Here is a 15,898-nt window from a genome sequence, read left to right as displayed (position 1 = left end):
TGAGTAAAACAAACAGAAACCTGGGTATCAAATCCTAATGATTAAGAGGAAAGCGAGAGGGGCACCTGGCTGGCTCATTCAGTGGACCATGCGACTCTTGATCCCAGGGTTGTGAGTTCGAGCCCCACTTTGGGTGTAGAGAGAACTTAAAAATAAAATCTTTAAAAAAAAAGAGGAAAGCGAGAGAGGAGATAATGAAGTACGTCAGGAAGAAGAACAACCGGATGTGGCTGAACCAAAAGAATGTAGATCATATAAGCTAAGAGAAAAATGCAATCAACTAAGTGAAGGACAAAAAGTGTCCCCTGGAGTTGGCAGTTGGGTCACTGCAATCTTAGTGACTGCAGTTTCAGATGAACCATACCAAAAGTAAAAGCTATCATGACCAAATAAAAATGCTTCGCCTTGAAACTATGAATCTAGAAAATATGATGACAAAACAAGTAATTCTCTGTCCTGTCCATTCAACTGACACTTGGCATTTACCCTATTTCATGGTGGCTCCTGCTGGGGTCCAACCACAGTTACTTTGTGACTGGGATATGATACAACATCAATAATGTGGACTAAAGTGAGTAACTGCCGGAAAAACTCATTGGCCCCCAGAACGATCCTGGTTTCTTCACTGCACTTCTGTAAGCCAGCGGGGCTTAGGGAAGGAAGGAACTGTGTCCACCCCGCCTTTATCTGCGCCTGCTCCGTGTCACAGCTGAATCTCTGTTTCTCACTTCTCTCACAGGCCTGCCTTCTACCCTCTGATACAAAGTCATCACAAAGCTAGGGATCTCTTCAGATGAGAAACAACTGGTCTGTGGCAATTCCCTGCTAAGACCATAAAACCAAAACAGAAGCTAAGAAACACATCGTGGTGTGGGCTGGAAAAAGGAGATCTCATAAATGATCTCACCCGTAACGTGAGCATGCTCTCTGCAACCCCTTTCACGTGTTAATTCCTCTGTGTCATGTTTCTAACTTCTCATCCAAACCAGCAGAGTAGCTTAAATCTATACTATTTTTGGATTTAACAATTTTTTATGGCTTGGGGAAATGACTACACCTGAAGAGTTCCGACTGTCACGAACAGTGAGTATGTAAGTACCCGCACAGCTAAGAGTGGTGTCTCTAGTGACTCAGGTGAACACAAATAGTCTTTTTACTGAAACTGGTTTCAGGTTTCAACTGCACTAGTAAGGAAAGTACAAAATTAGAGAAATAAATATTTTAAGAGAAGCGCACAGCAGTCTCCATTTAAATTTGTGACTCCCACTGAGATTTATGCTTTAGTGAGTCACACGATGAAAACACTGTGAGAGGCTTGCTTGCGTGACAAGCTATCCGCTGACATGTTACTCCAGCAGGCCGTGAGGCACGGAGCGAAGAAGACGACGAAGAAATCACCTGCTGCTCTCTTAAAAAATGGCATAAACGATGTTTGTCTTCTGTCATTCTTTGCTGATGATACGCAGGCAAACCATTCACCCACTATCACTTTTTCTGTGCTAATAAAACCCAATCAGGCTTGAAGCAGCAAAAATGAGTATCTCTGTACAATCAAACACGGTTGCAACAAAAATAAGATTTTGGGTAAAAGGATGGCCTTTTTTTAAAGAGTTTTTTGTTTTTATAAAGCTAATATATATTTATTACAGAACACTTGGGAAATGCACAAAAGGCAGCAAATAAAAATCATCCATAATCCTACCTCCTCACCCCCGGGTATAGCCACTGTTAAATAATGGCACATTTTTAAAAGGAAAAAATACGACTCAGAAGTAATGAAAAATAAAAAGCCAATTTAGCTTAAAGTTTAAAGTGAAATAAAGCTCACAAGGCTGTAGGCTTGAAAAATCTTTTTTTTTTTAATGATTTTATTTATTTATTTATTTATTTATTTGAGACAGAATGAGAGAGAGAGCGAGCACATGAGAGGGGGGAGGGTCAGAGGGAGAAGCAGACTCCCTGCCGAGTAGGGAGCCCGATGCGGGACTCGATCCCGGGACTCCAGGATCATGACCTGAGCCGAAGGCAGTCGCTTAACCGACTGAGCCACCCAGGCGCCCTAGGCTTGAAAAATCTTAACTGAAACGGCCACTCACTGTCCCATCATTAGCACCTCCTGCTAGATAGATACACTGTCCTTGCCTCAACCCAGTTATTTTGAAAAACTTCAAACCTATAGAAAAGCTGAAATTAAGCCCAAATCACCTAGACTCACCAACTGTTAACATTTAGCCACATCTGCTTTATCTCTGTCTGTATACACGTACTTTTCTGTTCTTGTTGGTTAAGCACTTGAAAGCAAAGCAGGTATCATGACATGTCACCTTTTGAGTACTTAAACATGTATTTCCTAAGAACAAGGACGTTCTAAGGGAAAGTAATAATTTTTGTGGATTAATCAAAATTTGTAATTTTTTTTAAAAGACTTTATTCATTTTGAGAGAGAGAGAGGGAGAGAGCATGAGTGGGGAGAGGAGGGGGAGGGAGAGAGAGAGAGAGAAAGAGTGAGCTGGAGGGGCAGAGGGAGAAGCAGGCTGGCAGACTCCCCGCTGAACAGGGAAATGGACGTGGGGCTCGATCCCAGGATCCTGGGATCATGACCCAAGCCGAAGGCAGACGCTTCACCGACGGAGCCACCCAGGCATGCCCAAAATTTGTAATTCTAGAGGCGCCTGGGTGGCTCCGTCAGTGAAGCGTCTGCCTTCGGCTCGGGTCATGATCCCAGGATCCTGGGATGGAGTCCTGCATCGGGCTCCCTGCTCAGCGGGGAGTCTGCTTCTCCCTTCCCCCTGCTGCTGCTCCCCTTGTTTGTGCTCTAAAATAAATAAAATCTTTAAAAAAAATTTGTAATTCTATCTAGAAGACTGACCAAGATAATGGGGCAGACTCTATAACACTGTGATTAGCCTTAAGCTTTAAAGCTAATTTTCTTCCTCTTTGCCCCTCATTGTGACTCCTTCCTCTTAGTTTCTCAACCTCGCCACCATCGACAATTTGAGCCAGACAAGTCTTTGTTGTGGGGGCTTTCGTGTGCTGTAGGATGTTCAGCAGCATCGCTGGCCTCTAGATGCCAGTACTGCTCCACCCCGAGCTGTGACACCTGAACGAGCCTTTGGACATTGCTAAATGCCCCTCCTGGGCCAACAGCCCCAGCTGCAGAAACTCTGCTCCTGAAGAACGGATCCCGAAAATCCAGATGAGTAGCAGCAAAAATAAGGACAGTGTGCATTTATTTCCCGAATACTTACCATGTGGCAGCATGTTCTAGGCATTCTGCATGTATGAAAATCATTTAGTCCCTAAAATGAGCCTCTCAACTGGGTGGTGTAGCCCCATCTCACAGATGAGGGGATGGACACGGTGAGACTGAACGGCTTGTGCGAGGCCACACAGACCCCGAGCGGCAGCGCAGGGCTTCGGACTCACCCGTGCCGCACCCGCAGCTCCTGCTCAGGGCACTTGGCTCCGAACGTGCCCTCACGTACTTACTCCCCGGTGCCTCATTTTTCTCTTTCCTACCGATGCCAATCCTAAGTCTTTTCTGTGCAAATGCACTCTACATCCGGCTTCACACCGCTCTGATACCACCTAACACAATGCCAGTGTTCCTGGGCTCCTCAGAATAACATGACTCTCCCTTCGGGAGGAGGTCTAGGAACCGCAGGTCCTGCCCATGCTCCTTCTGAGCAGAAAGTCTCATTGATGACTTGCTTCAAGCCTCAAGGAGCTTACCTACTAGTTAACATAGGAAAAGCGTTCACACCAGGCCTGGCACACGGTAAGTACGGTCTCAGTGCTGGCCCCTCTTGTCCCTCTAGGACGGAAGCTGCTTTCAGGGCAGGGATCTTCGTACTGTGTCCTCACAGAGCCCCGGTGCTTGGCACACACTAATTTCTCAAATACTTTCTTTATAAAGATTTTATTTATTTATTTATCTGACAGAGAGAGCGAGCGAGAGCAGGAACACAAGCAGGGGAAGAGGGGAAGGGAGAAGCAGACTCCCTGCCGAGCAGGGAGCCCGATGTGGGTTTCGATCCCAGGACCCTGGGACCATGACCTGAGCCAAAGACAGACGCCTAATGACTGAGCCACCCGGGCGCCCCTCCCAAATATTTTCTGAGTAAATGAATACACAAACCAAAGAATGGCTTCCTTCAAAAGCTGAGATCCAACACTTAGCGAATATAACTTAGCTAAGCCACTGCTTTTAATTAAAAGTGAAAGATACTTTTGATGGGACATACTTCTGCCCCTCCCCCTGCTCATGTGCTCACTCGTGCTCTCTCTCTCTCTCAACTACATAAATAAAATCTTTAAAAAAATAAATGTTTTTTAAGCAGAAGTTTGTGTTCAGGTGAAATAAAGGAGAGCCCTTTCACATCTACAGAATTGACATATATAGTTTCAAGTACTTGTACTGAATGCCAAAGATCCACAGCATATTTTGAGATGTGTTGTATAAGGCAAACAGAACCCACAAGACCAGTGTTGGGAAAATGTTTCTTGGTTCGTCAGCAGAGCTCGTCAATGGTCTAGCTCCCATGATGATTTAGCTCAGCTTTGACATTGCAGGACGAACTCCACAGCTAAGCTACAGTGACTCCCCAAGATGCTTGAGAAGCTGAACCCTATGTGGTTCCAAAGCCCTGAACTGAGGAATGTACTCAGACTAGACTGAACTAGCCTGGAGAGGCTGAGGTGGAGGGATGAGTAATCCGCTCTTGCCCACCACACGATCCTCTGCAACCATCCTGCGGCTTAACGGCAGGCTGATGCGGGCACTTGGCAGGTAGGTGAGGGGATCTCTAGGACACGTCTACTCAAGACTGGACCTAGAAGGTGACAGCTGTGTTTTCAGACATGTTCCGCAACCTCGAGAGGTTTTATTCATCTTAGAAATGTGGTCAATCTCTTTGCAATTATCCTGCCTGCACCCTACCACCCCCACCCTCTTTAGATAAGTAAACGACCTGATTCATTCAAATGGTATCTGGGTCTCGTGTTTCCATCGATCCATTCCTATTATTATCCTTCGTCACTAAAACAGTCATGCAGTTCTCAATCCACTGAATAAACCAGGCAGTGCCTTTCAGCAAGTGTGGTTTGGGACCCCCTGAGGGTTACCGGGCTGTGAAAAGGGATGGTGCAGAGTGCTACCTTTCCGTAACCTGTGCACCAAGTGGCGGCCCCATCCAGCGCTCTGAAGAGCTGTCCTGGTACAACAAAGCATCAGCCGCTGGCCTTTGAGAGCACAGTGCCAGGCCACTACAGCCTTCCCTTACACCCCGTACCTCAGGCAGGATGAACTGCTCCACAGGCTTGTACCACAGCTTGTGCACCTGCACACCACAGCTTGGAGGGCTGAAACGAGCCACGAAGAGGGCCTCCTACAAATGGGAGGTGGGGGGAGGGGCAAGAAATAGGGGGGAAAAAGAAAACAAGACAGACTCCACGTTAGACATTGCGTATTCGGCAAGTTTTCAAACATCTTCTATCCTGGGCAGCTTAATCCTCGATGGCCCCAACCGGAGTTAATATGGGCCAAAAATGATGTTGAGACATCATTTGCGTTTTCCAGTGCGATCACGTTTATTAAGTAGATATTTAAGATAACAAAAGCTGTCTTAAAGTTCCAAAACATGAAATAAAATCCCCACAACCTTATAAAAAACCAAAGCCTACCTTGAAATGAGGAGCACTAGGGGAGGTGTGAGGTGTTAAATCAAGCTGAATCATTAGGCTTAACCCCAAGGGTTAAGAAGAAACTGAAAGATGACATATTTCTACACAGAACAAAGGTACTCCAGGAGCCCCCCTTCAGAAAGAACCTTTAGAAGAAAAAATGCACAGAAACAAAGAAGGGAGCATATAAGAGGGCTGATTCCCATCATGTCTGTAGGCACACCGCGTTAACTGCACTCGGCTTTACTGCACCTTGGGGAGTACTGTGTTTTCTACAGTTTGTGGCAACCCCTCAATGAACAAGTCCAGAGGCGACATTCTTCCGACAGCATCTGCTCACGTTGAGTCTCTGTGTCACATTTTGGTAATTCTTGTACTATTTCACACTTTTTCATTATTATTATATTTGCTTTGGTGATCTGTGATACTACTTTAATTGTGGGGGGGCCATGAACTGCTCCCAAATAAGATGGCAAACTTAATTGATAAACCCACTGACCAGAGCTTCCTCATCCCTCTCCCTCTCCTCAGCCTCCCCTATTCCCTGAGACACAACAATATTGAAATTCGGCCACTTAATACCCCTACAGTAAGTGTTCAAGTGAAAGGAAGAGTTGCAGGTTTCTCACTCTAAATCAAAGGCTAGTGTGGTCCACAAGAGCCAAACTACGGCAAGAGCCTAGATGTCCACCAACAGATGAATGGATAAAGAAGATGTGATATATACATACAATCGAATATTATGCAGCCATCAAAAATGACATCTTGTCCTTTGCAATGAGGTGGATGGAACTAGAGGGTATTATGCTAAGCGAAATAAGTCAAAGAAAGAAAGACAATTATCATATGATCTCACTGATATGCGGAATTTAAGAAACAAGGCAGAGGATCATAGGGGAAGGGAGGGAAAAATGAAACAAGACGAAATCAGAGAGGGAGACAAACCATAAGAGACTCTTAATCTCAGGAAACAAACTGAGGGTTGCTGGAGTGGAGGGGGGTGGGAGGGATGGGGTGGCTGGGTGATGGACACTGGGGAGGGGATGTGTTGTACTGAGCACTGGGTATTATGCAAGACTGATGAATCACAGACCTGTACCCCTGAAACAAATAATACATTATATGTTAATTAATTGAATTTAGATTTTAAAAAAACTTAAAGGATGTAAACTTAAGAGTTAAATAAATTATAATACAAGCAAAGTTAAATACAAAAAAAAAAAAGCTGGTGTTTTAAAGCTTAGTGAGGAAGGCAAGTTGAAAGCAGAGATAGGCTGAAAGCTGGGCCTCTTATGCCTCTTTGCGAACGCAAAGGAAAAGTTCTTGAGGGAAACTCTAAGTGCCTCTCCAGTGAACACGCAAAGGACAAGAAAGAGAAACGGACTTCTTGCTATACGGAGAAAGTCTCTGGATAGAAGGTCAAACCAGCCACATCTCCCTTAAGTCAAAGCCTAATCCAGAGCAATGCTCCAACTACAATTCCATGAAGGCTGAGAGAGGGAAGGAAGCTGCAGAAGAAAAGTTGGAAGCCGGCAGAGGTGGATGCAGGAGGTGTAGGGAAAGAAGCGGTCTCCTTAACATCAAAGTGCCAGGTGAGGCCGCAGGTGCTGATGGAGAAGTTGTAGCAAGTTCTCCAGGAGATGGAGCTGAGATAATTCAGGAAGGCGGCCACACTTGAGTAAGGTTATCCGTGTAGACAAAGCAGCCTTCTATCAGAAGAAAATGCCATCCAGGACTTTCCTAGCTAGAGAGAAGTCAATGCCTGGCTTCGAAGCCTCAAAGGACAGGCTGACTCTCTTGTTAGGGGTAAATGCAGCTGGTGACTTTAGGTTGAATGCTCATTTTCCATTCTACAAATCCTAGGGACCCTAAGAATGACAATAAATCTCTGCCTGTGCTCTATAAATGGAACTACAAAGTCTGGATGACAGTACATCTGCTTACGCATGGTTTACTGAATATTTTAAGCCTACTGTTGAGACCACTGCTCAGAAAAAAAAGATTCCTTTCAAAATATGACTGTTCGTTGAACAATGCACCTCGTCACCCACGAGCTAGGTGACTGCTAACACAGCATTTCAGGAAACCTGAATATTCAGGAAGGAATGAAGAGCACCAGAAATGGTAAATATGTGGGCAGACATAAAAGATGATTCTTCCTCTAAAGTACTTTAATACGTATTTAGCTGTTTAAAGCACAAGCTGTAACACTGTACCATTCTTATATTTTACATGAAAGGGTACAACATTAATTTTAAGAAAAATGACAAGTTTAGGATGTATACTGTAATCTTTCTGTCAACCATACATAAAAAAGAGGAATGCAAAGAGCTGTAGCTGAAAGGACAACAGAGAAATTAAAACGGAATTCTAAAAAATACTCAAACCCAAAAAAGGCAGGAAAAGAGGAAGAGAGAAACAGGAAAAAGTAGAACAAACAGAAAACAAAGAGCAAAATGAAAAACAACTGGATAACTGCATTAAATGTAAATGGCTAAACACTCCATGTAAAAGGTAGAGATTCTCAGACTGGATCAAAAGGAAGACCCAACTATATGCTGTCCTCAGGAAACACAATTTCCATCTATATATATATATACACACATATATATATAAAAGAGGGGCGCCTGGGTGGCTCAGTCCGTTAAGTATCTGCCTTTGGCTCAGGTCATGGTCGCAGGGTCCTGGGATTGAGCCCTACATCAGGCTCCCTGCTCAGCGGGGGGTCTGTTTGTCCCTCTGCCTCTGCCCTTCCCCTTGCTTGTGCTCTCTCTCTCTCTTGCTCTCTGGCAAATAAATAAATAAAATCTTTAAAAAAAAAAAAAAGAATAATACATCATGACCAAGGAATAGGAGATTGGTTTAACATTCCAAAATCAATAAATGTAATTCATCCCATTAACAGAGTAAAGGAGAAGTACCCTGGAAACATTCTATATGCCCAGCAATAGGAGAACGAATAAACATATTGCTGGAATACAGCTTAGCAATTAAAAAGAGGAAAAGGAATGCGGCACCTGGCTGTCTCAGTCGGCAGAGTATGCCCTCTTGATCTCAGGGTTGTGAGTTCAAGCCCCACACTGGGCATATAGTTTACGTAAAAAAAAAAAAAGGGAAAAGAAAAGGGAAAAAATCATGAATACATATAAGAACATGGATGAGTTACAAAAACATGTTGAGTGAAAGAAGCCTTACACAGGAGAGTACTTTATGATTCTATTTACATATTAAATATCACAACAGGCAAAACCAGTCTATGGTAACAGAGGGAAAAAAAAAGGCCATCTCTGAGAAGTGGGACAGGGTGATAGGAGTTTGGGTTACACAGCTTTATGCAGTTTAAACTTACTGAGGGGGAGCTGGCTGGCTCAGTCAGAAGAGCATGTGACTCTTGATCCTGGAGTCATGAGTTCGAGCCCCACGTTGGGTGTAGAGATTAAATAAATAAAAACTTAAAAAATAAATAAATAAAAAACTGACCTAATGTACATTTCACTGTGCATAAAATTTAAAAAACCACAAATAAATATTAAAGTCTAGTTAATGGAAAAAACAAAAAACAAAAAACAGGCTAGTTAATGATATGCATGCTGAAGTGTTTAGGGACAAAGTGTCCTGATGCCTGAAAACTGACTCTGAAATACAGTCAGGAAAAATAAAAAGATAGATTGTTGAACAACTTTATATATGATAAAGCAAGTTTTTTTTTAAAAGAGTTCATTTATTTGAGAGCGAGAGAGACAGCGAGCACGAGCAGGGTGAGGGGCAGAGAGAAAAGCAGACTCCCAGCTGAGCAGGGAGCCCGATGTGGGGCAGGATCCTGGGACTCCAGGATCATGACCTGGGCCAAAGGCAGACACTTAACTGACTGAGCAACCCAGGCGCCCTGAAATACAGCAAAATGTTAACTACTGTGGAAATTAGGTGGCTACATGGGTATTCACTGTATAATTCCTCCAAGATTTCTACAAACAGATCTTTTCAAATACAATTCCTTGCTAATATACTCCTTCAGATGTACTCTGTGAATAAATCAGATTTCCCTACATACCAGGAAGAGAGTAACCCCAGTTGTTTTAAACTTTCATTCCCTCTACATCCTTATTACAAAAGACATGTGAAGCAGCTGTTAGCCTTGTATTATAGAGACAGACTTTCAGGGTTGGAATGAAGAGACACTAATACTTGCTTATACCTTAAAGTCCCAAAGTTTCTACATTCATTATCAACTTCTGTAATTCCTTAGGCTTTAGGGAATTTTAGGTTGGGAATTTCTAATCTGGCCCAATCCCTTCTTTTCTAGATATAACACATTTATTTTTCATTGGTATTCTCTTCCCAAACCAGTATATTAATATATTATGCTATAATGTATCCAATCAGTAAGGGAAGAAAAGTGGAAGTCTTCCAACCAGATGTAATTATATAGTCTCCCAATCTACTATATGCCATGAGGAAAAAGCTGGTATTTTTTAAAAAGAAAAATGGGGAAAACCTTGTATAAAACAGTGCATACCTCTTGTTCTGCCTGATAAAGCTTGACTGTGATGTTCCTCTGGAAACCCACATCGTTGGCATCATAAAACACCCCAAGACTGGTAATAACGATTGGGTAGAGAACTCGGAAGCTCACGCTGACAACTCGGTCCTCAGAAATTCCTGATGAGGTGTCTTCAGGAAGACTGAATGCCTCAATTTCCTGGTTCAAAACTAAGGAAATAATGAGAAAAGGAGTTTTACATAACCAAACAAATATAATCTTATAATTATTTCACAAATGGCAGTAATTAAAAAAATTCTCCAGAAATATGGCTGCTTCTAGGGAAAAACATAAATTTATCTTGAAACTTAAGAATGAAGTTTTTAGCTGTATCTAGGTAAAATATTTAATTATCAGAACTACTTTAAAAAATTTTTGTATGTACATGTGTGCATATATATGTCTAAACACCATAGAGGAATATTATCAAAGGCATCTATTAGGAAAGGTTCAATAAATAGGGATATTAAAAACAGTACCTAATGCAGTCATAAATAATGAGAACGTTTAGTCTTGCTCTGCAAATTCCAAAAATTCTACTTCTTGTCGGGCAATTTAAAATACTTGTGATGTCACATGACAAAAGTCCTTGAAATCACTTCCAATAACACTGAAAAATTCTATGTAATACTGATAAAAGAAAAGCACATCAAACACAGTAGTATGTCTGATCACATACTGTGTGCCATGCCCCATCGCATTTACAGCTTCACAACTACACTGTGTGGTCGTGGCATTATCTGACATCACGGGTTATGATACTGAGGCCTGGAGATGTTAAGTAACTCGCCTGAGGTCACAGGAAGTGGCAGAGCCAGGAATCAACCCCAGGTTTATGGACTTCAAACTCAGTGCTCTTTCCACTCCCCTACAGCTGCCTAAATCAAAGCCAGAAACAGTCCTTTGCAAATAATGTTTTCAATTACTATAAATGAAATCAGGACCGATTACATGAAACAGTTCACATGGCTGAGAATATCAGTGCCACTTTGTGAAATAATATAAAAACCTATTCTAAAAGATTTTATTGAAGTTCTTTGTATCTTTCAGAGCTGTGGTTTTCCAATTTTCCTGCTCACACAACCACATCAGTTAAACGCATTTGTACACACACTCATATATCTATTAACAAAACAGACACACATATTATTGTTACCAACATATTCAGTCTTTATAAAGATAACACTGTCTTATTTTCAGATAAACAGAAATTCAGTTTTCTTCCCATACCCAGAGGATCATTTGGATCCCTACCTTCGAATTCCTAGAATGCTATTTTACACTTAGCAAAAGTTTTTTTTTTAATATACTCAGTAAATGTAAAAGATTCAAAGTATATGCATATGGGTTAAAGGCCAAAGTTAAGCACGGTATAATCTAACTACCTATCTATTAAGAACAGATGTACCTTGAATTTCAAGCTACCTAGACACAGGAAATCCTGTTGCTTTGGTAATGCTATTAATCAAAACTACATATCCAGAGTATCATGATGATTAATTAATGCTCATGATGACCCTAAGGTATTGAAATAAACCTAAAATGACATTGGAGTCATCAAAAAGATAAAATTAGGTTCAATATAAATTTAGTTACACCTATTTAAAAAAATTTGTAACCTAGGTATTACATACATGAAATTTTTCTATTAATTAACAGTTCTACTCCTTTACTATTAATGAATAATAACACTTAAAATAATAAAAGTCTGGTTAATTTAAGGTGAGATTTTAAAAAAATTTGATTTGGTTTGGATTTCAAATGTAATTTGTTCTAGGCTACTCTTACATCATCAGTAATACAACATTTTATTAGGTTCATGGTCCCTTTGGGACTGCAGTGCAAGCTAACGGACCTTCTCCACAGAAAAACAAGGAGAAACGCAATTACACATGAAATTTTACTTACAATGTTAACTAAAAGATCCTAAGTAAGAAACCTCTGCTTTACACAGTAGAGACCTGAAAATAAGGTACAATTTATTTAGAAAGCTGATTGAAGCTGAACTTCATAAAAGGCAGGTTCTTTGATATTAAGTACCTACCACGTCCCAGGAACTATTCTGAATTTTTTATATGTATCAATGTATTTCATCCTGTCAATCCCTATGAGGTAAGTACTTTTATCCCCAGTTTATAGATGGTGAAACTGAGGCACAGAGGGGGTGAATAACTGATCAACGGTCACACAGCTAGAAAAGGCAGAGCCTAGATTTAAAGCCATGGGGTAACTCGGTGATGGGCATTAATGAGGGCATGTGATGTGATGAGCACTGGGTGTTATATGCAACTGATGAATCACTGAACATTTTAGCAAAAACTAATGATGTACTATACGTTGGCTAATTGAATTTAAATTAAAAAAAAAAATAAAGCCATGGAGCCTGACTCCAAAGCCCACACTCTCAACGACATCACTATTGCTGCTTGTAAGAGTAAAGTGTACATAATTACAAAGGTCTGCCAGATCTTAAAATACCAGAAGTTAAAATCAGCACACTTAAGACTTTGAAAACTTTAGTCTTCCTTAAAACGATAGCTGAACATAAAAGGAAATGCTGGTAAAGAAAGACATCTGCTTGTACAGTTAGCAATGTCCTAAAACGGGTTCCCTGGTAACAGAGGGAACCTGATTAGGACCATCTTTCTTCATCATCAGAACTCCCACAGATCTTTAACTGTAAAGGAATACAAACTATTACTCATATTTAAAATTTTTTCCCATTGTTTCTTTTGCAGGAGCTTATAGGCAATAATTCTAAAAGAAAGTTGACTCAATATTCGTATCAAGGTTACTGTAAATTGACAAGATGGTGAAATCAGCAGTTATCTCAAAGTTCAAAACTCCATTATTCAGATTTATCTATGCGCAAGGGATCTCCAAATGCATGTGAATCATTCCGAGGAACAAACTCTCCCGGATCCTGAAATTATATATATCTAAAAAGACTCCTCACAGCTAGAGTGATCACTCAATCTGTCAAAAAGGATGAAAGATACATTTTGATGAAAGCTCAATCGTCGTCTGCTAAAAAACAGACCACCAGACTAGTCAGCTTAGCAAACTTTTCCTCAGCATCAAACTTGTACGCGGAGTCACGGGGCTGAGGAAAAAGACGACTCACCCGGATTCGTGATGTTGAGCAGTCTGCAGGAGTAAGGATCCTCCCTGTCTTCCACTGGCACGGCACAACCATGAGCACCTATTATGAACTTCACAAGCACACTGAAAGATGTGTTGGCATTAACATCAGATACTGATCTTCATTTTGTGCATACACGTTTCCTCACGCCCATTTCAAAGCTTTTACTTTGAGGGGCGCCTGGGTGGCTCAGTTGGTTAAGCGACTGCCTTCGGCTCAGGTCATGATCCTGGAGTCCCGGGATCGAGTCCCGCATCGGGCTCCCTGCTCGGCAGGGAGCCTGCTTCTGCCTCTGACCCTCCCCCCCCTCATGTGCTCTCTCTCTCTCATTCTCTCTGTCTCAAATAAATAAATAAAATCTTTAAAAAAAAAAAAAAAAGCTTTTACTTTGAGACACAGGTATTTATTAGGATTAATTCTAACTTTATTTTTCTAGCCTAGCAAAAGAGGAACAGACAAACTGAAAGTTGCCAACCACCAAGCGACGGATGTATAAGCCCTCTGCTGTAGTACTGTGTTAAAGCAAGTATGAGTAGGTTTGGCCTGGCTACCAGCAAATGCTCATATCAATTAAAAACAAACTACAGTAAAGTCAGTTTCTCATGCCCCGACCTAAAACATATCTGTATCTGCAATCTGCTTTATTTGCTTTCCTCTATTGTAGAAGGTATTCCTTTTGCTCCAGATTAGTCTTCGTATTCAAGAGGAGGTCCTCTCCTCTCCTACACCTCACCTGTAACCTGTAGCTCCTTCCCTACATGTTACAAATAAGATGAATTCCTGATACTAATTTCTATTTACCTAGCATCCCTTCCTTGTCTCCACCCTATCCTTTAGTGAAGTCCTACAAAGGAATGAACTAAAATTGTAGGCTCTAGTTTCTCATCTCCCACTCATTTTATGAAACAGAAATTTTAGCTTCAACACCCACCACTTATACTGAGATGTTTACCACCAATGTAACCACTGATTTGTTGCTAAATCCACAGACAACTTTTCAGCCCTTCAATCTGTGGTTCCATAGTGCTGGTCTCCTTACAGTGCTCTCTTCCCTCCACTATGTGGCTTGCTCAGTCACCTGCACTGGCTCTTCTTCGCCAAGTCTGTCCATTAGGGCAGATTTTAAAGCAGGGCTTTGCCCTTGGGTCTCTTCTCACTCTTTCTGCCTGCTCTCCCTGGACAATATTTATTCTCAAGGCTTCTCCTACTGGCTTATGAGAGCCAACTGCTAAATTTTCAGGAATTCTGTGGACTGGTTATTAAGAACAGCCTTTATTAAATTATGTAAACTTACAATGAAACACATTCCTTTAAAACAAAGAAAATACTCAAATTAATCATTTCTTAATTATTTCACTATTATCTATGCTCTTGGGGTTATATTTACCTATTATATCTGTGTGGTGGAAATAAAATGATGTGCTACTGCGTATCTTTCCCAAGTCTGTGTTCAGAGATGCCGTATTAGTTGGCTGAAGTTGGTCATGGTGGGAATATTTACACTACGGAAACTAGCAAACACTACAAATAAGGGTTTTATTGACTTTAAGAGATGGAGGGGGAAAAAAAGTAAATCGTTGGAGGAAAAGTCAATGAAGATTAAACTTAAAAAAGGATGTGTCTGCATAGATCAATGGAACAGAATAGACAGCCCAAAGATAAACCCACAATTATATGGTCAATTAATCTATGACAATGGAGGCAAGGATATCTAATGGGAAAAAGACAGTCTCTTCAACAAAGGGTGTTGGGAAAACTGGACAGCTACCTGCAAAAGAATGAAATGGGACCACTCTCTTACACCATAAACGAAAAGAAACTCAAAATGGATTAAAGACCTAACTCTGAGACCTAAATCCATAAAACTCCTAGAAGAGAATATAGGCAATAATTTCTCTGACATCAGCTTTAGAAACATTTTTCTAGGTGTGTCTCCTCAGACAAGAGAAACAATAGCAAAATTAAACTACTGGGACTACATCAAAATAAAAACCTTCTCCACAGAGAAGGAAACAATCAATAAAACTAAAAACAACCTATGGAATGGGAGAAGATATTTGCAAATGACATATCTGATAAGGAGATAATATCCAAAATATATAAAGAACTTATACAACTCAACATCAAAAAAACAAATAATCCAATTAGAAAATGGGCAGAAGACATGAATAGACTTTTTCTAAAGAAGACATACAGATGACCAACAGACAGGTGAAACCATGTTCAACATCACTCATCATCACGGAAATGCAAATCAAAACCACAGTGAGATACCACCTTACACTTGTTAGAATGGCTAATACCAAAAAGACAAGAAATAACAAGCGTTGGTTAGTATGTGGAGAAAAGGAAACCCTCATGCACTGCTGGTGGAAATGCAAACTGCTGTAGCCACTGTGGAAAACAGTATGGAGGTTCCTCAAAAAATTAAAAAAAGAATTACCATATGATCCAGTAATTCCACTATTGGATATGTACCCAAAGAAAATGAAAACACTAATTCAAAAAGATATATGTACCCTGTATTTATTGCA

General features: G+C 41.0%; 1 protein-coding gene across 2 annotated transcripts in view; it reads right to left on the bottom strand.

Annotated features, from left to right (window-relative positions):
• B3GALNT2 (beta-1,3-N-acetylgalactosaminyltransferase 2) overlaps window positions 1-15,898 on the bottom strand; it is a 57,420-nt gene that overhangs the window by 21,904 nt on the left and 19,618 nt on the right. For both annotated transcript variants that reach the window (XM_064594614.1, XM_064594615.1), the window contains exons 3-5: window positions 13,347-13,447; window positions 10,199-10,392; window positions 5,292-5,387 (exon numbers count right to left, since the gene is read on the bottom strand). In XM_064594614.1, coding sequence (XP_064450684.1) covers window positions 5,292-5,387; window positions 10,199-10,392; window positions 13,347-13,447 — 391 coding nt within the window. The remainder of the gene's footprint in view (window positions 1-5,291; window positions 5,388-10,198; window positions 10,393-13,346; window positions 13,448-15,898) is intronic.

The sequence above is a fragment of the Mirounga angustirostris genome, unplaced genomic scaffold, assembly GCF_029215605.1.
Source record: "Mirounga angustirostris isolate CCGP_5_RB_7025 unplaced genomic scaffold, mMirAng1.0.hap1 SCAF_6, whole genome shotgun sequence".
NCBI lineage: Eukaryota > Metazoa > Chordata > Mammalia > Carnivora > Phocidae > Mirounga > Mirounga angustirostris.
Note: the sequence above shows the minus strand (reverse complement) of the source record. Positions and strands in the feature narration are given on the sequence as shown.